The sequence below is a fragment of the Aspergillus pseudoviridinutans genome (assembly GCF_018340605.1).
Source record: "Aspergillus pseudoviridinutans IFM 55266 DNA, scaffold_7, whole genome shotgun sequence".
Lineage (NCBI taxonomy): Eukaryota > Fungi > Ascomycota > Eurotiomycetes > Eurotiales > Aspergillaceae > Aspergillus > Aspergillus pseudoviridinutans.
The window spans coordinates 1,920,296-1,948,069 of record NW_025091287.1 but is presented as its reverse complement, the minus strand read 5'-3'; the positions used below and the strand labels follow the sequence as shown (position 1 = coordinate 1,948,069).

Below are 27,774 nucleotides of genomic sequence, written 5' to 3'. Positions count from 1 at the left end.
TTGCATGAAAGGAGGCAGGTACACTTGCAAAAACTGTTATCTCGTCCTTGTGGGTTCAACCATGACCGACAGCCTCCTTTCTATTTATGTTTATCCTGACAGATTTAACTATGTAGTATTGCGGTCCGGTATGCCAAAAGGCCCACTGGACGCGACACAGATCCGAGTGTAAGTCGCCCCTCAGTAAAAAGACATGGCAGCCCGCTTGGGTTCTAGAGAACCGAAAGCCTTCATTTATTGCAGGAGGGGTGGGAGAACAGTTTGGGATGAAGAAGTACCTCTGGGGCAACATCCCTGCCTTCGACGTCCTTCGACTTGGATCAAATGAAGGGGAAGAATATGGTGGAGTGATACGCATGTTGTTCGCTGGTACGTGCTTGATTCCATTTGGCTATTGATGCCCATACGCTCCTATGACTTGCCTAAAGCTGATGGGACATACCTTTCCCTACAGCTTCAGGAGATCTTCGAAATATCGTCAAGACGATTGCCCAGCTTCCGAGTAGCTATAGCCAACCCCTCGAACTTACAATAAATGACCGGGATTTTGAAATCGTCGCCCGCAACGCTATCTTGCTTCTCATTGCCCTAATATTGGAGGAAGTTGACGAGGCAGTCGATTGCATCATTCACCTCTGGTACTCGGCTTTCGTACGCGAGTCAGACGTCGACGTCCTCCGTCATCGAATTCGACCTCTCATCGAGGACGTCTGCAAAAAGATCAAAGATAAAAAGCCTGAGAGTCTCTTAGCGAAGACATGGACTTTTGGGCGGCACTCCCTCAGAGTTATTCTCGAAAGATCGTCCTGGGACCGTCTCTTGTCTTTTGTTGACCCGCCAGCTAGCTTGACTGCTGATCGTGCACGTGAAGTTCGTGCAGCTATTACTCTGGCGGAATCACGGAAAGACTACCGTGATCGGTACATGTATTGCCAGTCTCCTTCGCATCGAATCGCTTTCAATAAGTTTCGGGAGGACGGCATCCTGCTCCCGTTTGGATCCTCACGCCATGAATTTCGAGAACCAAACCCGTGAGTTAAGAAGAGATCAAGTCGTAGTATGAACGCTAATAAAAGCAGAACGTTCTTTCAGTCAGCTAATACATGGCCAATGAACGACAACGCCGATCCGCTTCATGGATGGTCTTTGGACGAGGTTTCCGCTACGTCAACAGGGCCTGCAACTGCGGATATATACGGCAAGCTCTTCTTTTATATTAGAGCAATGCTCCGATCTTTTCTTGGTCGGCTCCCGAGTCTGAAGCTATCTTTTGAACTCTTTCAGCTCGACGCGGATCGCCTTCCTGACCATCTTGAGAATAATTCTTTCAGTAGAATCGAGGTGAGCAATTGATATCTCTCCCGTGAAGCAGGATTTTGGTCCGAAATATACTCAGAAAGGTACACTGACCGACTTGTATAGGTGTCCAACATTTCGGATGCTGGGTGGTTGGGAATTCACTACACGCTAAGTTTGATGGTGCCCTTGCTTCAGACGCCTCTGGAAAATCCACATGCGAGCCTGATTACCCTCTTCATGAATGCGGTTGACGAAACCTTAACCGATGAAGACAGGATACAGGACTTGAAGCCACATAGTCCAACAACTAAACGCGTCTTCAAATATCTTCCTCCGCAAGGGAAGCCAACTTCCCTCTATGATCCCGAGCTCATCAAATTTAACCTTGGTCGGGACCTTGTCAGAACGTATGACCACATCTTCGAAAGGTGAGTATAGATTCTTTGATATAACTGGAGCCGCATGTTCAACCTGAGAGTAGGTACTCGAAGAAGCTGAAGTTCCGTGAGGCCGCCGATTTGTTAGGGGCCGCGATGAAGGAGACGCACACCATCATCGACAAGTGGCCCTATAGACTGAAGTCCCGGCCCGGCCAAGCAGGCGCGCAAGAGGAGTTTGACCGATGCATTAGTGGAGGGATGTCAGGGAAGGAGCGCTACGTAGAATGGAAAAGAGTTCATATGGGTATAATTTGAAGATATGGTTATGGAGGCCATGTGACTCGGGAATTTTAAGCGTCCCCATAAAAGCTATCTCATATGTCGAATCATTAGGATAAGATCCAATTATTTTTGGTCAAATTCTCACACGGCAAAGCTCGCGCCTAAGAGCTTTCTATACAAGAACGGAATACATTGCTTCCCAACGCTCCACGTCCGAGGACTTCCATGATCATTTCAGCAAGTTGGAAACATCTAATCCACATAGAAGAGCACATCAATAAATCTCAGGCACCCGGCTATTATTCATCTTTCATGTTGTTATGTGCCGAGGTGTTTGGGTGGATCCCACCTCGGTCGTTGGGATTGAATACTAATCAGCATTGCAGCAGGGAGTAACCCCCATAAAGTGCAACACAGTGTACTCAGCTCGACGGAAAAGCTTGTCAATTTGCGTACACAATCCGAGCAAAATGGTGCACACTCTGACGGTCCGGGATAAGCTAGATGCGTTTATCGGCTGGTTTTCAGTTGGTAAGACAGGAGGACAAAGATCGTGCGCTATCATTAATCAGATTCAACAGTCGCGGAGGCACTATATGCTGCAGCCACTGGGTTCTTCCGAGGCCCATCAGGGGCAAATACTTATCATCATCATTTGATCCAAGCTGTGGTCAAGAAGGTGGTCTACCACGTAGTCTGCGTCATCGTAAACTACTAACCTACTTCTGCAGCTTACGAGGAGATTCAGTCCGCTGCAACTGCAGTAAGTACAACAAAGACCGAGAAATGTACACAGTTAACAGAGAGTAGATATATGTTTAAGTCTTATGACCAACTCTACTTGCATTACTGCCAAAAGAATGGCCTCAAGCCCCATTTCGTCTCGAATAGCCGCGGGCTGAAGGGCTTCTGGATCGGCAGTCCGTCCGCGAAATATATCGTCATCAATTTCCACGGTATTCAGCCCACAAAAGTGACGAGACAATACTAATAAGCAGTACCAGGTGGTGGTTTCGCCATGGATGCGACAGCTCCCTACCTTGATTTCTGGCCGCGGATACAGAAGAGTCTCGCAAATTCTGGTATAGAAACCGCATGGTTCCATTGCACATATACCTTGACACCGCATGCGGCGTATCCCACTCAGTTTTAAGAAGCCGTTGAAGCTCTACGGTATATTCTAGAGGATGTTGGGCGCTCACCGGCGCAAATCCTACTAGCTGGAGATTCGGCTGGCGCGAATTTGTGCTTGGCAATACTGTCTCACTTGACGCATCCCTCCGAAGACGTGCCGGAGTTAATCCTCAACGAACCTATTAGAGGCGTTATTCTCATGTCTCCATGGGTCTCCTTTCATCACAACTGGCCGAGTGTAGAAGCCAGTGAACACAGAGATATCGATGCAAGGGAGGTCATGACCGAGTGGTCGCGAGCGTACCTGAATGGGTGGCCGTCCAATAACTACATCGAAGCGGCAGAGGCATCAGAAGAATGGTGGAACAACACTCGAGTCCAGCAGACTCTGGTACTTGCTGGGGGTGACGAAGCTCTATTAGATCCCATTAAAGCTTGGGTGAACAGGTTCAAAGTAAGTGGCTCCAGGACATAATGTTGCCAGGCGGAGTTGTTGATACCTCACAGGTTCCTAATCCTGATACGACTCTGGTAATTGGGGAAAGAGAATGCCATGTTGCACCTCTGGTCTGGCCGATGTTTGGTGACTATCATGAAACCCAGCAGGCGCGGGCATTGAAGCATTGGCTGCTAGAACGATTAGGCTGATGCATAAGTGTACGTATTAGTAAACAGAGTGAGTTGCACAGCAATAGAATATTCCTTTTACCATGTCTTTTTCCAGTGCAGTTTGTGGTAGTTGGAGTAAGTAGGTCCGGCGTCGAGAGAATATCACGCAGATTAAGATCAAATAAAGTGTCTCAGAAAGGGTTAAGCGGATCTATCTGAGTCGACAAGCAGTATCTCTAACAAAAATAATTTACTTTAGAAATTGGTTATAGCGGATTTCTTTAGGGTCGTTGAAATTGCCTCGGTTGGCAAGCGTCTGTCTTATTTGATTACAATATCGTCAAGCAAGCATCAAGCCAAACTTCGCCGCGGTTAATACCCTGATTGCAACAAGAAGGGAGCTTACGACTCGTATGAACATCTATGAGGATAGGCATACAGGAAATCATCAGTATTGCCTACCACGGGCTTCATCGTTATTGCTTTAAGTAACAATCCGTCCCGTCCTTCATGAGAATGAAGTTGATTCTTGTCCTCGCCAGTCTTTCTTTCTCTGGAACCAGTAAAACGTGCATCATCAATGATCCCCACCCGAAGACAGTCCGACAGATACTCTGCAGCCCGTCAACTGCCGCAGCTTAAAGACCCATTCGAGCCAGCCTCTCTTGACCCTTGTCTGTGAATAAAAGGAGTCCATTCAAATAGCCGACAGCCCATATCATAGGATACCGCCAATGAAACCACCACGGATGTTCCGAAGCGCCAAACCACCCAAAATGTTTGTCAAGGTTGTAGCATAGATAGTTGCAGCTACTCAGAACAAGCAATGAAAGAATCCCCGTGAAGTGAGCTGCCTTCTTTCCGTAATAATGGTCGACAATAAAGCAGTTTATGAGGCCTCCCATCGCTCCACCCATGCCCAATGGACAAAAGACCAACGTCCATAGCACTTTGTAGACCAGGTCCCGAGTTCCGGTCATGATAAAGACGCCGACGGCCAGGAAGATGACTTCGGCGAAGAGAGAATTGAGCCAGAATAGTAGGAAAGGTCGGAGGTACACGGCTCGCCGCTTTTCAGCAACCTTTGCATCTTGTTCACCGCTGAGTAGGACTTGGTAGCTCATAGTTGTTGTGTAATCGGACGTCAAAATTATGGAAGTAGCCTTGTCCTGGGTTTGTAAGCATTTGCGTAGATTTTATTCGGACAGTTTTATACCATAGTATACGACCAAAGTATACAACTGCATGGCCTCGGTGTTGCATATTCATTGATTAGTCTTCATTTTGAAACATAGTTCATGCCGAGGTGTCAAATATCAAACGTCCGGTTATGTTGTTTAGTGATCACGTCTCTCGGAAACGAGCACAAAATATGACCACCTAGCATGCATTGCAGATGTCCACGTTCTATGCTACTGGAGTTAATTGATATCGTTTGATCAATCCTCATTCAACCATCACGATTCGGCGTTCGATTTTCGAGTGGGCGTCAAAGGTCGTGGTATGGGCGACATACTACTGTATATCTTGGTATGTCCGCTCTGCAACAGTGATATACACCCACCACTCATTATGCAATTATTAAGGTGTCTATTTAACCCCCCAGAGCCCAGAGCTCGTTGACGGGGTAATGACAAGTTATGTATTTGAGCATAAGTATGCATAGCAACCATAGCTGACATGCATGTCCCTTAAGCTGATGACTAAAAAGTCAGCGAAGAAACAATTTGCTGAACCTAAGCACACTTATCAAAACCCATATCTGATTAGGGCGCTATCAATGGCCCATCACTCAACGGACGCTTGAACGAAAGTGGCGATCTCCACGAACTTGTCAGAGACCAGAGCAGTCCTCATACGCAACAATGTCAGAAAAATTCCCAGGAAGCAGCACAGAACCACACTCCACAACTCCGTGAGTCAAGCGTGACAGGTACATACGACATTCTCTTCGAATGACAATAGCATCAACTCACTTCCCAATCTGGCCGGACAAGGTTAGGTGATAGGGCTCCGCAGTTAATTCCCAGTCTAATCAGAAGAACCTTCTCCGGATTGATCTGCACATCGTCTGCACACCTGAATCTGCTGATGACGGTTTGGGGATTATCACTGGTATCTGATGACAACTGACCATGTCATCTGGATATATTGTCATCCAATTGGTTAAGGAGAATGCTGGTCACACGACACTGGGAAAGCCACAAGCCACAGCTGCGCTGTCTGATCAATTGATTTGATGGAGGCGCAGATCAGACACTGACAAGATTTTCGATGGAGGATTAAGCAGGTTTTCTGCTACGTGGTGTTGCTGATCAGGACGACGCAAAGACACGCGTCACGGCGCTCACGTGATACCGGCTTTGTTGCAGCTGGATAATGGCTGAGTCAGCCACCCGGAGTACGAATGTACGATCCTGAAAATGAAGGCAAATAAGCAACTGCTGTATGCATGATAGCGATACTATTATCAATATGTACAGATTAGATTCTAGATGCACCTGGTATGCAAATATGCGATAACCATCTTTTTATCCGTGGCCCATAGTGTAACCCAACCCAACCCAAACCAAACGCCGTAAATTCGCTCAAACAGCAGAATCGGAGAACCGGTCAGAATCCTGCTCCGCCAGCAAAGGCGCATCTCCACGCTGTTGGTACCACTTGCGTCGATTCCGATCGCCCGTGGTCGGGACGGGCTTTGCGAGCCGCAGCGCCCAGCAGATGCAGTACTCGACCGGGAGGAGGAGCAGTAGGACCCGGTTCCCCAAGAAGCAGATGGTGACGGTGAAGGTGGCGACMGCCGCGTCGAGCCAGTAGTGGTTTGCCGTTGCGATGATGACACTCAGCACGAGCAGGGGGTACACGAACGCCATGACCATGAAGAAGATCTGTGTGAAGGGGGACTTGCGGACCGGTCGGCCCTGCAGTCGGTGCACGAGGCCCGAATGGTAAATGAAGGTACACCCGACGACGAACGCGTAGGTGAAATGTAGACTCGGCATCGCGGCGAACTGGTTGATGGACTTCCCGCCCACCCAGATGCTCTCTGCGTGATCTTGGCGGACGGTGTCGTAGAAGCCGTAGGAGTCGGGGAGCAGCCGGGGCGGCATGCAGGAGTAGAAGCAGAAGATGAGGAATGCGGCGAAGTTGCCGAGGGTCATGGTGCGTCGCGCCACGGCAAAGATGTTGTGGTTTTCGGCGGCGTAGTAGTACCAGCCCAAGAACCTGTGATGAGGTGAGCGCTGGGTAGCAGGGGGTTCACATGAAGATAAACGTACAGCACGGTTCCGGGGATGTGGACAAGAGAGTAAATGCGGTTGAAGAAGGTCATGATTGACTGATGTCCATTTAGGAAAAAGGACTGAAAGTCGGATTCCTCGACCGGAAAGAAAAACCGCGCGATGGAGTGATGCTCGAAGTTCAAGATCCCGACGCCGTGATCTTGTGCGACCTGAACGATGCCAATCTCCGCTGGGGACAACCACTGCGACGTCGCTTTCGTGACAGAGTAAAACAGATAGTTGACGGCCCAGTAGAACATTTCGACCAGAAACGGGAATTTCTGCAGGATTCTGCTGTGGATGTGGTGCGCCCAGCGAGATGAATCCGGGGTTTCAATGGTGATGCCGCATATTGTGGGGATTTTGGAGGGATAGTCCTCTGTCGAGCTGCCGTTGTCATACTCATCTACCCTTGTTCTGCCAAAGATGCTGAACCCTCTGCGGCGGTTAATAATTAACGAGCCAATCATGATGCTCACAACGATCTGCAGAGCGATAGTCAATACGAAAAGATCAAGATTCTCGATTAGATGTCGACATGACATACGATGGGCTCGAGCCAAGTATGCGACTCGAACTGGGGTTTGCCCAGGTCCGGCGACTCCGCCCTGGCATCCATGACGGCGATTAGAAAGGTCGTGGGAGGAGTCGAGGGGAGCTGCGGTGGTGAGATGAAGATCAACGATAGTAAAAAGAAGAAACCAACTGAAGATTTCTGGAAAGTGGAGATTATATACTACTCGGCAGATTGACAACCGGACCAGGCTTTCATCCAGCAGAACAGGGGGCTGAAGAGCAAACAGGTCATTGACTGGGCTGGGCTGGGCAGATCCAAGTATTACCATCGTACTCGTATCATCGTTTACGATTCTGCTGCGCCAAGATTGCGTATCCACCCAGAACAAGGACTTCCTTGGCGGGAGTATCCTCCTGGAACCACTCGATCCGGTCCGATGCGAGGGGGTTGAGATTCATTAAGAGCAGGAGGCCACCAACGCGTCCCTTCTGCGGACAACAGGTGCAAGTTCTACCACGCGAAGAATGAGTTTCTTGCACGCTAGGAGTTGGGCCTGATTCAGTGGAGTATGTAGAGGTACATAGTACAGTTACTAGTAAGATCCTGCGTACTGCGTACTATTTGTTTCATCATAGTTGGACGCGTAGGCAGGGCTGGGTTTCATCCATTGTGATTGGATGCTGCGGTAGACAATGGACAAATACCGAGCGATGAGCATATGCCCAGTTGCCAAGTCGGGGCTAGCCACGTCGACTCTCCGCCCAAGTCCCAACAATGACCCCTAGTGGCCACTAGCGCATGCTGATGATGGCAGAGGCGCCATCCACTCCGGCTATTTTTGCTGCACCTCCCGAACCGCCGGTCGGTATCATTTTCTTCACCATATCGGATGTGGAATCTCCGGTGTCGCCGATTGGTCATGGCCAACTTGTACCTGAGCGGTGTGTACAGCATAATTTATGCTTGACATGCCCAATTGTAAAAAGGAATCAACTCAGGCTTCTCCGGAGCCAAGGAGTCCACAATGATAGCGTTTCCAGGTTTGAACCCTTGATCGATAGATCATTCAGGAGAATCGTTTTAAAATCCCTCATGTCCCAAGGGCCTCAACTCTCAAGTCTCAGCCTGACTCCGATCTCATGCAACTATCTGCTCACGTGATCTAATACCAAAACGGAGAATTTGTCCAGCTCCGGGAATTCCTCGGCCCAGTGATTCACGTGACTGGTCATGTCTGGCTGCATACACTTCATGTTTGTTTTAACCATTTTTCTGTGTTCCTGTGTCCCTGTGTCTGCAACTTGTCTATCAATAATGCAATTAGTGGGAACATCCAGGAATATGGATTTTCTGGGTGCTTGACTTACTCTATCAGGCGTCTAGGATATCACACAATCTGACCGCTTTCTTTTGTTTATTGAACCTGGAAAAGTCCTTCACCACTTAACGTATCCATATGATCTCCGGAGCCTCGCCCTCGAAAACGTGAGCCTGAACATGAGCCACTGCGTTACTCGGTTCAATCTTTAGAAGCTCAGGTCCGCAGCTAATGACCATCAATCACTTCAAGCACATTTCTATGCATACGTCCTCCATCAGAACTAGACGAGAGTCGTACATAATGAAGTGAATTTAGAGCGCTTTGACCCTGGGTCATATGAATCTCCAAGGAACACGCCCGTCTTTGAACACGTGACCGGATCATTCGTCAACATCAAATGCATAAATGCTCCAACAAAGGCAAAATCCCAGAGATACCTCCGCCACCAGCAATGAGACAGTGTGATAGCGATGTTGGACGACAGTTCGGAGAATGGTGCCGTATGGTCCCTCGGCGATCGTACTGGCGCGACCCTCCACCCCAGCAACCACATCTGAGCCGCCTATTTTCACACAAACAAGCAGTGAAGCCTGTATGAGTACGAACGAGAAGATTCGTCATTTGTCCTTCACGGGGCTTCTCTGCATCCCCATCCGCCACGTCACAACCATTCATTTGCAATAGCGAAAGGATGAGTCTCAAGAACTCTTGGTCCCGCAAATTGAAGGAAAGCCCGCTGTCCGGGGCTCCTATTTCCATCTTGGTCCCGGGAGATGCACTTCAGCTGGCCATGTTGTCCGGTAACTGGTCCACGAATGTCGGACAACCCGATAACCTCTGGCCCTTCAGTGTGAATGCAGAGGACGGGCCAAAAATCCGTCCCAGGTAGGAAGTGATCCAAGGTGCGAGTGTGGCCCCGAGTTGAGTTCCTGGCCCGTGTGCTACAAGTAGAGCCCGAGGAAGACCATGACCAGGAGCATATCCGAACTGACGAAAAGCTAGTACATCTGTCGCCGAATCGGCGTATTCTACAGACCCGCTAGGCCGATAAGTATGCCAAAGGTGGGAGTACCCGTGAACTATTGCGCTGCCTGTAGCCGAACACCCGAGTGGATATCTCCGGACCAGTCCGGAGATATCCACCACGTAGGTGCCCTTCTTGCAGAACTTTGCGTGTAACTGTGCTATACCACCTTCGTGTGTATAAGCTGGTAGATGAAAGGAACTGTATAAACGAGGCTAAGAAACAAAAGTGAAAGTAGGCTGACATTATAATGCAGATGGGAAATTTCAGTGTGCACTTCGTCTGCTTCACCCTTTGCACTTAAGTTTCTCTCCTTGCTTTCATGGGCTTCGGAATATGCTCAAATTCTCTCGAAATACTTCTGGGACAAATCTTAAACCAAGGTCACTGAATTAATTCTAAACACACAGCTAGAGAGTTAGTAAAACACAGGAACCTTCATTTGCATACGGTTGTCCTGTTCATGAAAGGGAATGTTCCTTAGATACATGTGGCCACAACGGCAACTCATCATTCACCTTGCAGTGAACAGCTTATAAATTGAAAATGACAGACAAGACATTCTCTAAAGGAAATTATAATATGACTGTTTTGAAGAAACTCCTTGGGATAAATCTTTTCTATATCCTTGCTCACGTCTACATGCGTTAAATGAGAACATGGATTCTATTCCAGACCGATAACTATGCGGATATCTTGAAATTGGCTGATCGCACTACCAACTAAAAGACTCTTCTACAAAAGAGATGAGTAGAGACGGATTCTGTCTAACCATCTCCGAGACAACATGTCGAACCTCATCCGCCATCCTCGCCGGACCACTAACAACAACGCAAACCGGCGCACCCTGATACTTCTGGATCTCTTCCGTCAACAGCTTCGGGATATCCATTCGCCGGTCATGGTATATCCTCATATTCAGATCATGCAAGCAAGCGTTCCCAACGGTCTCCTGTACCGACTCAATCAAAGCTTTGCTGCGAGAAGCCCAGAATAGCGTATGTCCTCCGCGGTGACTGCACAGATCCGGGACTAGAGCCGTGATGCCAGCCCCGCCGGCAACGGCAATCACATTGGGATGATTACTCCAGTGATCACTGATCATGGACGATGGGGGATAAGATCCTTCCACTAGGGCCGGGAGTTGGGACCTCGCACGTAGATAATGACTTGTTCCTGCCTGCGTACGTACAAAGAACGTGAGGCAAGGTTGGTAGTATCCGACGGTGCTCAGGTCCTGCGACGTGGGCGTGGAAGGCGTCTTATCCGAATCCAGAGACGTCGTCACTGAAGGACCATGCTTCGACAGATATTCAGCCTTGACATCATCCTGCGACACGACCGCGATCTTCCTCTCCATGCTGTCCTCACGTCGGAAACTGGCAATCGCAGAGAAGGGGTGGTTTTCCCACACGCGCCACGTCAGCGTGGGAAAATAAAGGTATACATGGCCCTTTGCATGTACACCGGGAACCTCAACCTTGAGATACTCATCGTCCAAGATAGTAACATACGCCTTCCGAATCCCATGGCACACCAGCCTTAATACCCGAAACACCCGTTCAAATGCCCAGATACCGAACGCCATGTATATCCAGGTTTCGTAGCCCCATTGATGTCCGTACCTGTACCAGATATGGCAGTAGCACCCAAGAAGAGCAATGAAGGACAGGATGACGTGCCAAGCCAGGAATAGCTCGTAGAACCGCTTCCGGATTGGCCATGTGGACGAAGGGATCAAGACGGCCAGCGCCAGAGTGGCGATGACGCCCCAGATCCAATATGGAAGCTTACTCTCGGTGCTGTGCGTGTCGTTCGCGACGTAGATTTGCAGGTATATGGCCGAGTGCAGACAGGCCTCGAGAGTGCAGATGAACGCTACCCAGCGATGTAGCAGGAGGAAGGTCGAATGCGACCAATTTGTCAACCAGAGGAGAAAGTTGTTACGACCGGTGTATAGCACCAGCAAGGGAATATTCGCGAAGCTGAGCACGCCGGCGCGATTGGCCACGTAGGTGAGGATTTCGTCGTGCTTGGAGGCGTACCAGGTGCTTGGGTTCGCAGATCGGAACCCGACCGCGCACAAGGTTATGTTAATTGTTAATAGATACGCGATAAAGAGGGCTTGTCCTCGAGTGGGCATAAAGAAGGTGTCGAGGATCGGGGAACTATGGCGACGACCGACAGCTGGAGGATCGATGAAAACTGCGTTGAACCATGCTCGCCAAACGGCCGGGAAGGGAACGAAACGGAGTAGCGAAGAGGCGATTGGGATGATTGCACCAGTGAGAAGGAGCACTAAGCTATAGCAAGGCAAATCAGCAAGCAGTGCGGTGAATCACCGTAGGAAACCTACCCGTATGTCTCATGGGACGTCTCGACATCCTCGAACGTGGAGAGAGTATTGTAATTATCCAAATACGTCTCTTCATCGATCAAAGAAGGACTATCCAGAACCGCTGACGCATTAAGTGTCGTGGATGGCGGTTTGGCAAGGCTTCCAAGAGCTTCCTGATACGACTCCTTGGGGCTCGGTTGATGCTGCAGACTACCAGCCACGTTCAAATCCCAGTAATTCTCCAGAGCTGAGACAGGTATACCAGCGCAGTGGGTGTGGATGCAGTAGGCTAGTGTTTGCAGGAAGGGATCATTGTTTGCATAGCACGAAGGGCTCGGAGTATCCATTGCCATCGAGGACATATCCATATCCATGCTGTGATCTGCTGCCCCGTTGCAATCCAGAGGGTTTGTAATCGAGGAACGACACGCAAAAGCGCAGGCGGGCTTGTACATGGAGATGCCATAGCCAATGAAGCCATGCCCTGGTCTTCCGTCTGTACCATGCGACGCGACTGGTATTGCAAGAGAGACCAGGATCTGCGCTGCTCGCTGGTATTGCGACAACTTCATTGCGACGGAGCTGTTCAGGTGTGACTTGACTTTGATCAGTCGTCAACCAACAGAGAACAGAGAACACAAGTAGAAGAGAAAAAGGAAAAGGAGAAAGAAAAAGAAAGAGGACAAAAATCTGATTAACATGATATAACCAGAGCGAAAACTCAGGATAGAATATTTCAGGATGTTCATGGTCCCTGGTGTAGCCAGAAATCAGTATCTACATTCCGAGACTAGTATGAGCGGAAATGAGCAGATTTGAGCACTTCCCCACAGCACAGAAACAGCCCTACAGCATCTAGGCTACTTGGCAGCACCAGACGAAACAGAAAAATTAGCTAAAAGGCATGCAGTCACCACGTTATTCTGATATCTTTTCATAATACCAGTTCTCTGCTGTGGCTTTTCTCTCAGAGTGGCTTATCAGCCAAGAGCGCCTGACCCCGTCTGAAGCAATAGGCGGATACTGCAGTGACTCTTTATCATGATTTGCGAACGAAGTGCACGACACTAAATAATCCCATTTATTAATCATTATGCATTGCACCGATCAGATGCTGAACCTAAACCTGGACGCAAATTCTCCGTGTAAGGTGTGAAGGTTACGTACAGATGCCTCTACTGCTTCATTCGCTCTTCGCATGTCCGAGATAATAATTGCAAGTCAAAGCCATCCGATGATATGATTGTGACTCGTGAAAGATCAAGCTCGCCGTGATGTTGCCCAATGCCTATCCGTTGTGGTAATGTCCCATCTTCAAGCTGGCGCATGTAGCCATCCTTTGATCAGCTCCCCCGCGAGGACACCTGCGAGCATGGCACAGAGAACACCGATATTAAGACCCATGATCCCTATCATTCTGGAAATACATCTGTTAGAATGCACCAATTCCGAGGAACGAGAAACTCACAAGATAAACGCGATAAGTGCTCTGAGCAACTCCACCAACGCTCGCATCCAGATATAGTACGAGACCGACTTCTGTGCGGTCAACTCAACTGGGGACAGAGTATCAGCTCTAACCTCGTCGTCATGAAGCCGTTCTCTACAGTTTGCGAGCATCTCGATCGGTCCATCGTCTGCGCGAGGATGATTCTCCCTGTTGATTCTCACGAATCTTGGAAGAGGACTCAGGCGAGCCTTGAAAAAAGCTCTGCGTCGGTGGCGAGGAAGTCGTCCGATGGTTTCAAGGGCACGCGCCGCGATGATCCTGTGCTCAAGTTTATCCTTGACGGCGACTAAGTACCTGTTCCACACGGCAAGGAAGAAAAGCACGACGAGTGTAAGGACGAATACAACGATGGAGTCAGTACTCTGGCCGTAGAAAGGCAGATTGAGGCGAGTTCCGCTATGGAAGGAGGTTGACATTCTCACTCCGTTGCCTTGACCGTCACCAGAAGCAGAGTTATAAGTCACATTCTTCTGGTCCATGGTGACTGTAGCTATTTATCTTTTCTTTTTCAGGCTTGAGAAGCAGAGAATCAGGGGATTGGTAAGACGCATGAACAACGCGAGGTGGCTAGTGTTTGCTACTCGCGAGAAAGTGTGAAACAAGTCAGAGAGCTCTGTTGTTTGTGTTATCATTCACTGCTCTCTAGTAGTAGTACAGTCTTTATGCATGTACAAGGAAGATTAGCACCTGCATAACTATGTTGATATACTTAGTTTTATTCCAAGCTAATTCTGCATAACTTCCCCAACCTAGTCTTCCCCAATACCTTAATAATCGCGCAAATATGCTCATGGCTTGTATTTGACAAGGTAGTATTCTCTGGTATAAGTCTCCTCTGCATCCATAATTTTGCCTCCAGAGTATAGCTGACTCTTGAAGCTCTTAAACCTTCTTTGCTCAAGTTATAATCCATAGACTATACCCTCTCTGACAACATGAACCAGCGTATCAAACTTGGAAGGATGCCATTTTTCCTTCCAAATATCCAGATGATCAACTGCGCATCTCTGCGAGGAACGGCGCTAATATTGAGACGGTCCACTTCTTCGTCCCCGAGGTACTTTGCAAATTTGTCATTTCGGTGGATGTAATGGACTTGCGCTGACGCGAAAAAGGCCCTTTTTCTTTGACACGAGTATTCAACTGCAACTCAAAACCAGGCGACATATGACCGTCAATTGCTGTCGAGAGCAGGTCTTGCCTTTCAAGACCCAGTAACTTTACTGGTCATACGTTATATATTGTGGATCCATTGGGGGTGTGCTTGATTTCATCTGTTTTGGAAAATCATTGCTCAGAGGGAATAGACGACGATGGCGTTTCATTCACCTTCTTCAAGGTGCCATAAACTGACGATGCTGGATATGAGCAAAACAACGCTATAGAGCTATTTATGGCGGTTCAAATCCCGCTGAGACGACGAGGGATCAACGACGACAGAGATGTTCTCCTAGCCATTCACTGCAACCACCTCGAGAGTGTGCATCTGTCAATTAAATCTGACTGATATAATCAGTTACGACACAATTCGCAGTCACTGGTGCCGTAGTATATGGTGTCTCGATAATTGGGTATTAACGAGTAGACAGCGTCCGCCCCTTATTGCCAAAAATAGTCCGCAGCTATTCCCGTGGTAGCCAAAGAGGTCTTTTGCCAGGCGAGCTCGGGCGAGCAATGGTTATTTATGATATCATACTCCTTGAACAGCCATAAATTCCCGGCGGCCTTGCAGACCTTTGCGTAGGATTTCGCCACGCCACCAAGTGTTGTCTGTGATGCTCCACTCTACAACGAATCACGGGACACATTACATGAAGATGGGAGGGAAACAGAGCTCACAATCAGCGGTGTACGGGTGGAATACTGCGATATCAATGCCAGGGATGGCCATATTCTTTTGGAAGCCACTACATTCGGAGGTAGAGTGGGGATAGGAACCGTCTGAGTCGACGGTCAAGGCCGTGCCCTCTATACCAGTGCTGGTCGCCTGCATAGCATGAGCTACACAGGGGAGTATCCAGTGCACCTTCAATGAAGCAACCATATGGGTTAGATCAAGAGACTTGATGTATGCGCTTGTCATGGTGGCCCGGTTGAAATAACATCAGCAGTGCACCCTTGGTAACGAGGTTCATTTCCAACTCCGAAGCATAGCAGGAGAGTCTTTGGAGCCGAGAACCATCGCCTTGATAAACTCTGGTACAGGCTTTGGATATTTATGTTGGTGTGAAATTCACACTTCACCCAGCATACACGTTGATATACGGATCCATGCCACCTTAGCTATTTATTCACAAACAGGTAATCAGCTTAATGCCATGCTTCTCCGCCGCAGATATAACGTAGTCGAGTGTTGGAGGCTCTTTACACTGGCTTTGATAGCCGTAGTGAGGCTAGGTGGGCGAGGAACTTAGTCTCGCCGTCAATGTTGAATTTTGAGTCCATATGCCTTAACGTTGAGCCATTACCAGTTGGGACGGGAGTGGACGAAGTCGAGAATAGCATGGAAACTGTCGACGAAGCCGTGCTAGTGGGAGGTGCAGTTGTTGAGACTGACAGTGTGGACGTCGTGCTGGCTTTAGTATGTGTTAAGGATAACATGTTAATCGCAGCCAGGGTTTGTATCCAGACTGGCACTGGCCATATCACTGATTTAGAAGCACACCCATCCTGATAAACTTCAGTTTTCACCCGTATAGTGCTGACCACCATACCAACCCCGATGCCCGACCTATGCTGAGACAGGTCCTATCACGGATAGGACTGCAGCAGACAACAATGACCGCATAATTTCATTAAACGAATAGAGGAAGGAAGGGTGGAGAATCTTCTGAAAAATGCAATATCGGTCCAGTGAGTGACGCGGCCATTCGGAGCCATTACAATCTTAATTTACACTTTCTTGAAATATCCTACTACAATTTTTTGGTCGCGTTCCCTGCTGGCTTTAGAGCCCCTTCAAATCAGCCTTTAACAGCCCAGGATTCTGCCACGAGCACATCCCGACGGCCTAACGCTGGCGCAAAATCTAACCGTCTTTCATTGAATCCACTGCCGTGGCGTCGGTTTCCCAACGACGTAGCTCACTATGACTGAACAAGTTAGACTAATATGGAAGGATCGAGCTATGCGGCCGAGGCGGATCCTTTTCCGTGGTTCCGTCCCAATACCCCGTGTCCGAGTTGGCAAGGATTGTCTCGCTTTGGAGGCGATCCCCGCAGAGCTATCCCGATGGAGATATACGGAAACAGTCTCTCACATGTTATCCCTGCATTTCCTGCATTGAATATCTAGTGCTTACCACAAAGGCAGTGAGATCGCCCTATGGCTCGGTTGTCGTCATGATTTTTTCACTTCCCAGCCCGGGCCGTTTCCTATTGAGATTATGCTTCGGGTTCGCGCGTCTGGTTACGGCTTGTAGCGTCACAGAGGCCCATGGAGTTCGTCACGGAGTGGTGGTATATATAATTCTGAGGACTAGACTTGGGACACTACTTTGCTTGTGATCGGCATTAGGCTAGCTAGCCTAATCTGTGAATGTATATCTAATTTACCTAGTGCGCAGAATGGGTGGATCAAGGTGTCATTCGTTCCAACCCATCTGTTTTTGGGATTGCCAAGCGTATTTCTTAAAAAGCATAGGGAGTAATTTTCACGTCCTATATATATACGTATATATATTCGAAGAAAAATGGAGGCCATCATGATTTTGACATTTTAGGTGGTCCTGAATAGGGTGGTTTGTGTTAGGGAGATATCTCTGCACCACTTTCCGTCTCAGCCATGCGGTCTACAATAACCCACGAGATAAGCTTATTTGGCTCAGCAATAGGTAATATACTTCTCATGTAAGCAATTAGCATCTTGTTAACTAGATAATATAGATACTGCAATTGTATGGCTAAAACAATGGGAAGAGAGGGGTTAATCAGAATACTGGGTACTGTAGATGTTTATCCGCATCCCCGCATGAATATCTTGGGTCGGTGGGTCACCGTTGTAGTGGGTCGAGCTTCGATCCATGGATCAGAATCTCAACTCCACATAGCACTTGGTGTGATGGATTCAAGTTGGAAGATAATGTGGGGTAGATGTCAAGGATGTCATAGTGACAAAACCTAACATAGATAGTGCTACTTGTTGATCACTGACTCCGTCACTGTAATACTTGACTCTACTGTTCTGCATTATCAGCAAAATGATGCCCTGGTGTTGACCAGTGCATTGGATAGTTCAATCGCGATGATTGCGCCTAGTTGTGATGCCGACTTGGCCTCTACATCTATTCCGCAGAAAAGGAAACCACCTAAACTACGTCGTAAACAACCTCTACCTCATAGTCGCGACGGAGAAGTAGCGAAGGAACCATTTCTTGACACACTAAGCACCCAAAAACAAGCTGTCGTTTCCAGGACGTCCGACGATGAATCGAGCTTTGAGGATGCGTTGGAAGGGAAGTCCTCAACCATCGAGGCTCAAGTCCAACCGGTCCCTCAACGACAACGCCAGACTCCTCGGAATAAGTCATTTCATAACGAGGAGGAGCGCGACGTGGCCGACGATGAAGATGCTCCCCTCTCTGCTGAACGTCAGAGACTCAGACGGGGCCGACGCGGCGAGCAAGCGCTCATTCAGTTAAACGCTATTCACAATGTTGGCAGACCAGTCAGACAGTCCAGCGATTTGGTGCGCAATAGGACTGAGCGCATGGTGGGAACGATTACAGATCCGGATGGGCGAGTTCTCGGGAGGCCATTAAAGAAAAATGAACCGCTAAAGAAGGAGAAGGACGAACAGTTGAGGTTGCGCTTGGAGTTGAACCTGGACCTGGAGGTTCAGCTGAAAGCGAAGATCTCCGGAGACCTGACGCTCACATTATTGTTAGTGTCTGCCCCTGCTCACAATGGATTCGGTTATTCATTGCTGACTGAATGGAAGGAAATAGGCAGTAATGGGGTTGGATTGGAATTCATGTCGAGAAAACCAGTCAGCCAATGCGTAGCCATGAGCAAAAGTCCAAAAAGGCAACCCCAGAAAGGGGATGGGGAAACAGGAAAAACTTAAAAGATTTATCAGAGCACAGTAAGACTGCCCTGATAAACCAGTCAGTTGAAGCACGATCACTTCTCTTGGGCTCGGCTAGTTGGCGAGCATTCATCAGAGTCTGGAAACACCACATCACTCTGATGAATATGTAGCATCCACTCAGATGATAAACTGATCGCCCTTGATGGTGAATATCCTCTACTTGCTTTCTATCTCCAGATCCTTTTACACATCAGCTACAACTACTTCACGTGTGGCCCTCGCATATTTGAATAGGCTTTCCACGGGTTGTTCTTCTMCTGTGATGTTTGGTTCAAGGTACTACTAGATAGCTAATGGAACCGGAGATTGATACTGAAAAGCACAGACCTGCTCTCCAAGTACCACGAATTTTCTGAAGACCTGGTCGCGGTTGTGGCTGTGTCTGTGGCTGCAGTTGCGGTCGATGATGGTTCCTCAGGTTACCTTTTGATGGAGCGGGGAGGCCCAGACCATCCCACTGACATCAGTACTACAATCTCCAGGTTGTGATTGCGAGCCGTGTTGTCACCTAGTGGCAAAAGCGTCTATCCAGTGGTCCATCTGGCAGTACCGTATATTTTTGGGTTTAGGTTMAAGGCGTTTAATGGGACCTCCACATTCTTGTACGTATGATTCCCCAGAAATTTACAACAACAGCGCAACGTGCATCCCACTAGCCCAAAACATATGCTGATCCAGGGTAATACAATTAATTCCCATGGCTACAACACTTTCTCTATGACCTAGAGAGTAGAAACGGGAATCTCCTGACGGGAATCATGCAACACCCCTCCTTTTTTAAAAAAGTAATAATAGGGTATATATTTTGGATGTGACAGTCAATCTGGACTTTCGAAATGTCTGGGAATCACGCTCTTAAAGATGCAGATTCTACTGCACGTCCAATACCCTGTGCCTACCTTAAATCGTACCTTCTATGCATTCCATATATCCTGATCTATGGAGGCATATCGTTCTAGCCTGATCAGCATCTGCCAGAAAAAGCTAGACCTCGAGATTTCCCGTTGCGATCACGATTTACGCCGTCTCGTTGGGCATACAAACATACTGTATGCGCTGCTAGACTCTATATCGCATGCAGAACAGAAGATTATTGCATCCATCTCAGAAGAGGAGTTTGCAGATAAATCCAGTGAGATGCAACTGGGCTCGTCGTTGGAAGAGGTTGGCCTGGTGAATGAATCATTCATTCAGTCCATATTTTGGTATGTGGAGAGAGCACCAATTCCATATCAAAATATTGAGGCTTACCGCTGAATTTTGGCACCTCTTAGAACCAATATTTCGAATACTTTATACAATGCACTTTGACTCTTACTTCCCACTTTTTGATTTTATTGTAATTCAACGTATAAATGCGCAGTCCGGCCGCTGTAAGAAAAGACCAGTGTTTTGTAATAGTATTAGATGACATGCTGCCTAACAACTCTTTAAAACCGAGCCCCCAAATTAAAAAAGTATTTAGTGGGGCGGGGGGGGTAGGAGTGGGGAGTGTTGGGGGGGAACAGTGAGGTACTCATGAGCGTGTAAGGTAATGACTTGTGCGGTAAGAACAACAGTGGCATGCCAAAGAACTGCTCACCCTACCCTGCTGGAATCGGCTGGGAGAGGATGCGTTGCCATGGACTGGGAGGATCCTCTAACCATGCAGGGCTGTTAGAGCGGCTGAGCCTGAGCTCAGCTGAGATGCTGTCTTTGCCACCTGATCGATCATTCCAAAGGCTGGCTCTGACCCAACCAGAACATCAATGCACGGACGTTTGATCCGCATTGTTAGTGCAGATTTGATTGGGAACACTAAAACATTAGGTTCCCGTCTGGCCGGGTCCCATACATTACGAATTTCTGGTTCGTATTTTAATAAGGTGCTGACTGCTGAACAATATCTGGCCCATCCCTATACTTCAGGCTTTTAGACTCTGCTTTTGAAATTTGTAAAATACAACAATTAGTGATCTCGTGAATCTATGTGACTAGCTTCTCTGCTCTTTAGGTGGGCGAAATGCATTCACCCTAGTCTTTAGGGTCTATGGGGGTCATTTAAGCTTTGGCGGCATTAGCCACATCTCACCCTAATCAACAAACAGGATAGGTTTGTTGTGCCTGGCTGAGAATGATAGTTTCGTCAAGTACTGCTCCATTTTCAAATGGGCATAGCGATGCAGAGAACAAGGCAGTTTACCGAGGTTTCGAGGTTCAAACTTTCCCTGGGAACTCGCAGATTGTTCGTGCGTACAACTACAACCTTGGCAGAGGATCGCAATGGTCTCAAAGTATAAATTTATTTTCATGGAATGGAGATACACGCGATTATTGTTCACTCATATCCTAATTTCATCGACACGCCATGCACCTGCGCGATTCTGGACCATCACATATTTAGGCTAAGTGATGAAACTTAAAATGTGGTATACGAATGCCAACTGGAAAGGATTATGCGGCTAAGGCCTCTTGTACAGCCGTCCAAATTCCTTAGTGCCCAATCAACAAGTCAAGAATCGCCAGTCTGGACAGTTCTACTCACAAGCCACTTGGGAAGACAACCAGAGCAGAGTCGACAGATGGAGATCAAACTTTAACTACATCCTCGAGAACAGTCAACATTCTCGCTGGTGGAATGGCACATCACCCCCTAGTTGCGCCTGTCAAGGCAATCAAATCAACTATCAAGAAACGCAGTAGGTCTCATTTAGTTAGGGGATAGTAATTCATCACTATCCTCTATGTCTGAATTTTCACAAGCTGAGTTATAGTTTCGACGCTTCAGATACCTTAGATCTTAGATGGTTTGCTGACCAGTAGGGTCACCTTACTCCTTAGGTGGTTAGAGCCGCTCAAGCCACGACAGGAGCCTGTAGAAGATCTGGCCCAATGGAAGGCAAAAGCTCACCAGCACTCTGTACACAACTATCTGACTATATCCCGTATAAAGTTCCTACATAAGCGAAGAAATATTATTGGGCGCATGTTTAAGACAGACATATGGTAATGAGACATTGTGTTCACCTTGCATCGAGCACGTTGACACGGGGATAGAGAGTCTGCGTTATTAAATGCCATACTATCTACCACCCCTATAGAAAATTAATATCTTTATACTAAATATAAAGTAATTGTCATAATACTAACCCATATCTAAAATATCGATTCGATATCCATAGGGTTGAATGGGTGGTGATTAAAAATTGTTCTTAAACCAGAGTAATTATCACAGGTTAGTGCACGTACACACACCACCACCACCACTTTTATACCAACCCCTAACAGAGATGATTATTCTTGTATTTCTCAGCAACCACCAGGTATTTTGAATTAGTATCATATAATTAGGTAGCCCAGATCAGGGATCATCTAGTGATATTAAAATATCCAGAGGAAGCCTAGAAACTAGCAATTACCAAGCAGAATTTATTGGGCGGGTTCAATGAATGATGAATCCGCAAAAACCGTAACCAACAGTTTTCACCGAACGGATTCGGCTTTAGGAGTAGGGAAACCGCAACCAGTGCGGTTCCCTAGGCTAGGCACCAAACCCTCACCACTGCGAGTCCAGTGAGAGTTGGATTGGATTTTAGCGGTTCGGTTATGCCACAGCGATGGCAGAGATGATTCAATTAAATTTTACCTGACACATGGCTGTGTAATGACACCATTGAGAATCTCACTCTTAAGCCAATCCCCCTTTTCCTTTTCTTCCCCCTCGTGTTTACCTTTTCGGATGTGCCAAACTCCCCGAAAACCTAATATTACGGGCTACCATTGGTCCGCCTTCCCTGGTCCTCTTCACGAGTAAGGTTTTGGGGCTGTAAGACACGCCCAATGAATCGCAAGCTGCACGGTGCTCAAACCATGTGGTATTCTCTGATGGCGAGTGCCACTTCTCTGAAGGATCCCAACTCCTCTTCCTTTATATACTTCACCCTCAACACTGAGACTGAGACCGGTCAATAACTTTGTGCAAAATGTGGGCAGCCACACTGGATCTGTAGCGATGGAAGACAACAAAACAATCCTCACGGAAATCGCAGGAATGGAGTCCAGCACCTCTTCCTGTTCCGAGCCGCCATGTCCGCTTCAACACTTGCCGGGACAGGCCACGATCGCCCCAGCCACCCTTGGCGTAAAAGGGCCTGATTCAGATCATATCGAGCAGGTACCGAGCGCCTACAAGACAACGCATGGTTTATACGATGCTTGGAGGTGCGATACGGGTAGTACCAATGGCCTGCTTTGCTCTACTGCTCGGTCATCCGAGTCTGATCTTTTCTATGGTCTCTCTACTCTAATTCCCGGATTGCGCCAGCTGGATTCTGGAGCTAGGGCTGCAACAAAGGCCGAGCGCAAAATCACGTTCTTGGAAGGTTGCCGGCTATACCCCAAGGCGATGGCGTGGTCGGTGGTTGTTTCGTCCACCCTCATCATGGAAGGGTTCGACACTCTACTCATATTTTCTTTCTTCTCACTTCCTGCCTTCAAGCGATACTATGGCGTGCCAAGCAAGGACGGCTATGAAATTCCTGCTCGCTGGCAGTTTGGTCTGTCCACAGGGGCGGAGGCAGGGGAAATTGTTGGACTGCTTCTGAATGGCCTGCTGGCTGACCGCGTTGGATATCGCATTACTATATCTGCCGCTCTCGTCTTTCTCTTTCTTTGCATCCTGTTACCCGTCTTCGCGGTCAATCTGCGGATGTTGCTTGCAGCGCAGATCTTGTGCGGGATCCCCTGGGGCGTCTTTCAGACGCTGACAATCAACTACGCCGCCGAAGTGATGCCAGTGGCCTTGCGCGCATACCTTCTCAGCAGCATCAATCTATGCTGGGTACTCGGTCAGCTCCTCGCAACGGGTGTGACTCGTGCGTTGGCCAACAACGATTCCACGCTGTCCTTTCGCCTTCCATTTGGGCTCCAGTGGGCGATCGGCGTGCCCATTTTGGTTGGCGTGATCTTGGCTCCAGAATCACCATGGTGGTTGATCCGGCATGACCGACCACGGGAGGCCAAAAGGTCATTGTCACGGCTGTTGCGGAGTGGCGTCAGCGTGGACGAGACGGCCGCCATGTTGACACATACCAACGAAGTCGAAAAGCATCTGACGGGTGGCGACGCCATCTCATATTTGGACTGCTTCAAACGGGTCGACCTTCGCCGAACAGAGATTACGTGCATCGTCTGGGTCACTCAGCAAGTTTGTGGCAGCAGCCTGATGGGCTGGGCCGCATACTATTACAAGCAGGCAGGATTCAATACCAGCCAGGCTTTCAATCTAACAATCGGGACCTTCGGCCTGGCAATTGCTGGCGGGGTAATCTCTTGGTTTCTACTGCCCCGCGTGGGTCGCCGCACACTTTACCTTTCAGGGCTTTTCGTCATGCTTCTCACTCTACTTACGGCAGGGTGTGTCAGCGTAGCTTCGACAGCTCAATGGCACTTGTGGACTCTTGGCTCTCTTCTGGTCTTCCTGACATTCGTATACGACATGACCATCGGGCCAATATGCTACGTGCTGGTAGCTGAGATTCCCTCTACACGGCTCCGTGTCAAGACCGTCGTTCTGGCCCGCGTGGCGTACAACTTGTCCGGCGTTCTCATCAACTGGATGACGCCAAATATGTTGAGTCCCGACGAGTGGAACTGGAAGGGCAAGTCCTGTTTCTTTTTTGCCGGGACTACTTTCTTGTGCTTGGTTTGGTGCTACTGGAGACTTCCGGAAACCTTTGGCTTGAGCTATCTTGAGATCGACATTCTGTTCGAGAAGAAAGCGAAAACCAGCAAGTTCCGCGAGCTGCAGAACAACCTGCGAGATCGTGGGTATTTTGGTCTCTCCCGAGAGGAGTGTCCTTTTCGCGGGTACTGAAACCAACGAAATACAAGTGCGTGTAGTACGAACTACTCTTTCATGTATACATTCTAATTAGCCTAATCCATTGAGGAACTATTAATTATTGATGAAGAAGCATATGTGAAAATATCTAATTGCTTAGAATAGCCATACAGTAGCTAACATACCGCTATTTGCCGCATAGTACGTGGATTAACAACGAATTACCCGTTATTAGGCTGAGCATAGCTGTGGAGGGCTAACAAGATGGTTGCATTTAGCCATGGAGAAAGTCAAAGTTGGTGGAGGGTCTAGAATCTAGCCAAGAATCTGGGCCTCCCAATTCCATGGCAAACGGCTCCAAGCCATCTTTAGTTTTCTACGGCTGGATCTGATCTTTTCCCGCTGGCGGTGTTGCTAGTCCGTATGGGGCGTCCTCGAAAGCTATTACGTATTCGAACTCGAACCCATTATTATTTGTTCGCATTGTTTCAGGGCACGAATCACTTTGCCTGCATATATGTACATTATGCTTTTTATTGAGGAGTTGCAACTTAGCATCTTTTGCACCATTTGCACCTTTTGCACGCTTTGCTCTATATTCTGATTTCTCGTAACTAGGTTATCCTCATGACTATGTATAAAAGTAGCCTTCTATCTCTAGAGATGTACGGATCTAAAGTATTGTCCATACACTTGCCTACCATCTCTATATTGAAAAACCTTTTTGTCAGAAAGGCTACTTTGCACGGTGCGTCCCGTAGGTGGCTTGAGCATGAAACCAGTGACTTATTGGATCTGGCATGGGTTGGTGAGAGTGGTCTGAATATATATGTGTAGTGAGCTTCACCAACCGCACACTCAAACCCCTAGAAATCGATTATTCTAGATACAGGGTTGGATGATGATTATAATATATCTCATATGAAATACAACATTCTATGAGATATGCTCAAGCAAAAAGGATAGAAATAAGATCTCTAGAGTAGTTTTCGTTTAAGCGTAACAATCCCGCCTCGCATCCCGCCTCAGAAGATTATAGCAAAGTGTTAGGTTATTCTGAATCCAGAAACTGCCACGACATGTCATGCGGTAGCGCAAATGTCGCATCTCGTATTGAATTCCGGCTCGCAGCACCCCTATCGATGTCATAAGATTCGACACCAGCAAGTCTTGCTTCATGCAGCTCCTCAAATGCACGCACTCGTGCTATGAGTTGATGCAGTATTTCCTCCGCGCAGAGTGATGATTCTTCGTGATTAAGAAGCTGTACCGCCTCTTTCGCCTTTGCGATGAACATGTTAACGGCCGTCGCAACGTCCATGGTAATACGTGTGTCGATCTGATCGCGTTCCTTCCATGCCAAGAGCAGAAATTTAGATAATGAATCAACAGCATGGTAGTATTGCTGGTAGACCGAGTATGGGAGATAGAGAAAATATTGAGGCGCAAGAGAAGAGAACGTTGAGAAAAAGGCTTTCGCTGAGGCCAAGGATGAGTGAAGGATATCATAATGCACCCCGGTGCTACTTCGGTCGCTCTTTGAGGAGTGGTCTTCCAGAGCGGACTCATATAAGAGGAGCTCCAGACTGTGATACTGTAATGCCAGGATGGCTGGGTACAGGATTAGCAAGTGTCGCCATATCCGACATATTGACAAAATCGATGTCACTCACAGTCCTGTATGCGGTCATGCGCGCTAGATGGTTTCAAATGCCTCAATTCCGCTCCAAGAGCCTTGACACACGTTTGGATTGAATCTGACGAACATATGTGCGGTTGATTGTACGAATCAAAGGGAAGTATCTGAACGATCTTGTGGGCCATACGATTTAGTCGTGACAGCTGGACAAGGCACATGTCTGTAGGATATTCCTGCAGCTCCTCAAGTACGCGACAGCATTCTTCAGTGTAGCTCGTGTATCTAAGAGGATCCATATCTTTGACACATATTGCAGCTCTAGATGGGTCAGTCCTATTGCTGGAGCGATGCATGGGGGCTCATCTACATACACACAGGTGGTATAAAAGCACCCGAGGTAGGCTCTCCTTTCGTCCGTGGTAGGAGCATTGTCACGCTCGCAAGATTGCGGTAGTTTTCCACCAGATGGATTAGGTCTTCGATGGAGGCCAAGTCTACGTAGCATGGCCAGACCCAGGTGCAAGATGATAGACAGTTGTGCTTCGGGTTCGGGCAATAGGTGATACCTATTATGGTGTGAGCCCTGAGTTCTACAGACTAGGTTGAAACGGAAAGGTCGTAGGTACCATGATATGCACACCAAGATCGCCTGCAGGATATCAAGACTGCTTTGCCGTTTCTTAACAATGGAACGGCTAACATGCTCTAGAAACTGATCTGTCATGCGTTTCTTCCGAATTGCGTCGTCGATACAAGTCACCATTTGAACCGCACCCAAGAGAAGTGGACTTTTTTGCTGCAACTCTGGAACAGTCATGTCAAGTGGGATGACAACACTAGGGCAGTAAAAAGCCATCTCCGTCCGGTATTCTGTCAAAATCACTGATGCACTTTCATGAGTAAAAGTGAAACTTTCATCCCATGGAAGAACTAATTGCGAGGTCTTCTGCGCTTGGCGTCTGTTTTCCTGTTCAGTCTTGGATGCAGCATCAGACGTCATCTGAGACGATACGCCGACAAGACAAGCCATAGTGTCAAGCTTCTTCTCGAGTCTCGCAACATCCCTTTGATCAAAGTCAATAGCCAACACCTCTACTGATCTCGTGGGTACCTACAACGGCGACGTAGCCTTCCGCTTGTGGGCCCCGGGAGCCTGAGCGATGCACTCTCTCTTTAAACGAGAACACCTAGTCTTGATTCAACATGGCTCAGCAGACTTTAACTGAGATAGCGCCGTACCGCTTGCATCCACCCGTCTCTTGTTGGTCGCATTTCACTTTTGCGTACGCGCATTGCTGGCATGCCTTTGGCTCTCGAATTCTTACTGGACGCCTTCTGACCATCGGCACAACCTGAGGATCAACAATCTTCGGCGAAGTAGCACTGCGGGTATGTGGTTGGTTGTATGTTTCTGGTCAGAGTGCTGGGGGTTGTCGGGGCTGAGGGCCTGAGGCCGGGATCGTTGGGCACGGAATTCCGTGTCCCGTTTCAGCCAATCATTTCCAGTCATCACCGGCTAAGGGGCAAG

The 27,774-nt window shown here is 48.1% G+C and overlaps 9 protein-coding genes across 9 annotated transcripts; 4 read left to right on the top strand and 5 right to left on the bottom strand.

The window, feature by feature from the left end:
* Positions 1–266: 266 nt before the first annotated feature.
* Asppvi_009989 (DUF4470 domain-containing protein) lies at positions 267–1,994 on the top strand (the record flags this gene model as incomplete). Its single annotated transcript, XM_043305835.1, has 5 exons — positions 267–369; positions 455–1,031; positions 1,080–1,341; positions 1,423–1,727; positions 1,781–1,994. The coding sequence occupies 5 exons, from the start codon at positions 267–269 to the stop codon at positions 1,992–1,994; spliced, it is 1,461 nt and encodes a 486-aa protein (XP_043161770.1).
* A 437-nt stretch (positions 1,995–2,431) lies between these two features.
* Asppvi_009988 (putative epsilon-lactone hydrolase) lies at positions 2,432–3,743 on the top strand (the record flags this gene model as incomplete). The annotated part of the gene is made up of 7 exons (XM_043305834.1): positions 2,432–2,492; positions 2,543–2,640; positions 2,693–2,724; positions 2,772–2,917; positions 2,966–3,043; positions 3,116–3,549; positions 3,603–3,743. The coding sequence occupies 7 exons, from the start codon at positions 2,432–2,434 to the stop codon at positions 3,741–3,743; spliced, it is 990 nt and encodes a 329-aa protein (XP_043161769.1).
* Positions 3,744–4,342: 599 nt separating this feature from the next.
* Positions 4,343–4,828, bottom strand: Asppvi_009987 (uncharacterized protein; the record flags this gene model as incomplete). The annotated part of the gene is made up of 1 exon (XM_043305833.1): positions 4,343–4,828. The coding sequence occupies one exon, from the start codon at positions 4,826–4,828 to the stop codon at positions 4,343–4,345; it is 486 nt and encodes a 161-aa protein (XP_043161768.1).
* A 1,464-nt stretch (positions 4,829–6,292) lies between these two features.
* On the bottom strand, positions 6,293–7,607 carry Asppvi_009986 (phosphatase PAP2 family protein; the record flags this gene model as incomplete). Its single annotated transcript, XM_043305832.1, has 3 exons — positions 6,293–6,932; positions 6,986–7,473; positions 7,536–7,607. The coding sequence occupies 3 exons, from the start codon at positions 7,605–7,607 to the stop codon at positions 6,293–6,295; spliced, it is 1,200 nt and encodes a 399-aa protein (XP_043161767.1).
* A 2,958-nt stretch (positions 7,608–10,565) lies between these two features.
* Asppvi_009985 (putative ferric-chelate reductase (Fre2)) lies at positions 10,566–12,760 on the bottom strand (the record flags this gene model as incomplete). The annotated part of the gene is made up of 2 exons (XM_043305831.1): positions 10,566–12,153; positions 12,207–12,760. The coding sequence occupies 2 exons, from the start codon at positions 12,758–12,760 to the stop codon at positions 10,566–10,568; spliced, it is 2,142 nt and encodes a 713-aa protein (XP_043161766.1).
* Positions 12,761–13,502: 742 nt separating this feature from the next.
* On the bottom strand, positions 13,503–14,177 carry Asppvi_009984 (uncharacterized protein; the record flags this gene model as incomplete). The annotated part of the gene is made up of 2 exons (XM_043305830.1): positions 13,503–13,605; positions 13,657–14,177. The coding sequence occupies 2 exons, from the start codon at positions 14,175–14,177 to the stop codon at positions 13,503–13,505; spliced, it is 624 nt and encodes a 207-aa protein (XP_043161765.1).
* A 3,763-nt stretch (positions 14,178–17,940) lies between these two features.
* Positions 17,941–18,762, top strand: Asppvi_009983 (uncharacterized protein; the record flags this gene model as incomplete). Its single annotated transcript, XM_043305829.1, has 1 exon — positions 17,941–18,762. The coding sequence occupies one exon, from the start codon at positions 17,941–17,943 to the stop codon at positions 18,760–18,762; it is 822 nt and encodes a 273-aa protein (XP_043161764.1).
* A 4,015-nt stretch (positions 18,763–22,777) lies between these two features.
* On the top strand, positions 22,778–24,640 carry Asppvi_009982 (putative MFS sugar transporter; the record flags this gene model as incomplete). Its single annotated transcript, XM_043305828.1, has 1 exon — positions 22,778–24,640. The coding sequence occupies one exon, from the start codon at positions 22,778–22,780 to the stop codon at positions 24,638–24,640; it is 1,863 nt and encodes a 620-aa protein (XP_043161763.1).
* A 1,018-nt stretch (positions 24,641–25,658) lies between these two features.
* On the bottom strand, positions 25,659–27,276 carry Asppvi_009981 (fungal specific transcription factor domain-containing protein; the record flags this gene model as incomplete). The annotated part of the gene is made up of 4 exons (XM_043305827.1): positions 25,659–26,218; positions 26,281–26,564; positions 26,618–26,812; positions 26,873–27,276. 4 exons carry the CDS (start codon positions 27,274–27,276, stop codon positions 25,659–25,661), a joined length of 1,443 nt encoding a protein of 480 aa, XP_043161762.1.
* Between the last annotated feature and the right edge of the window lie 498 nt (positions 27,277–27,774).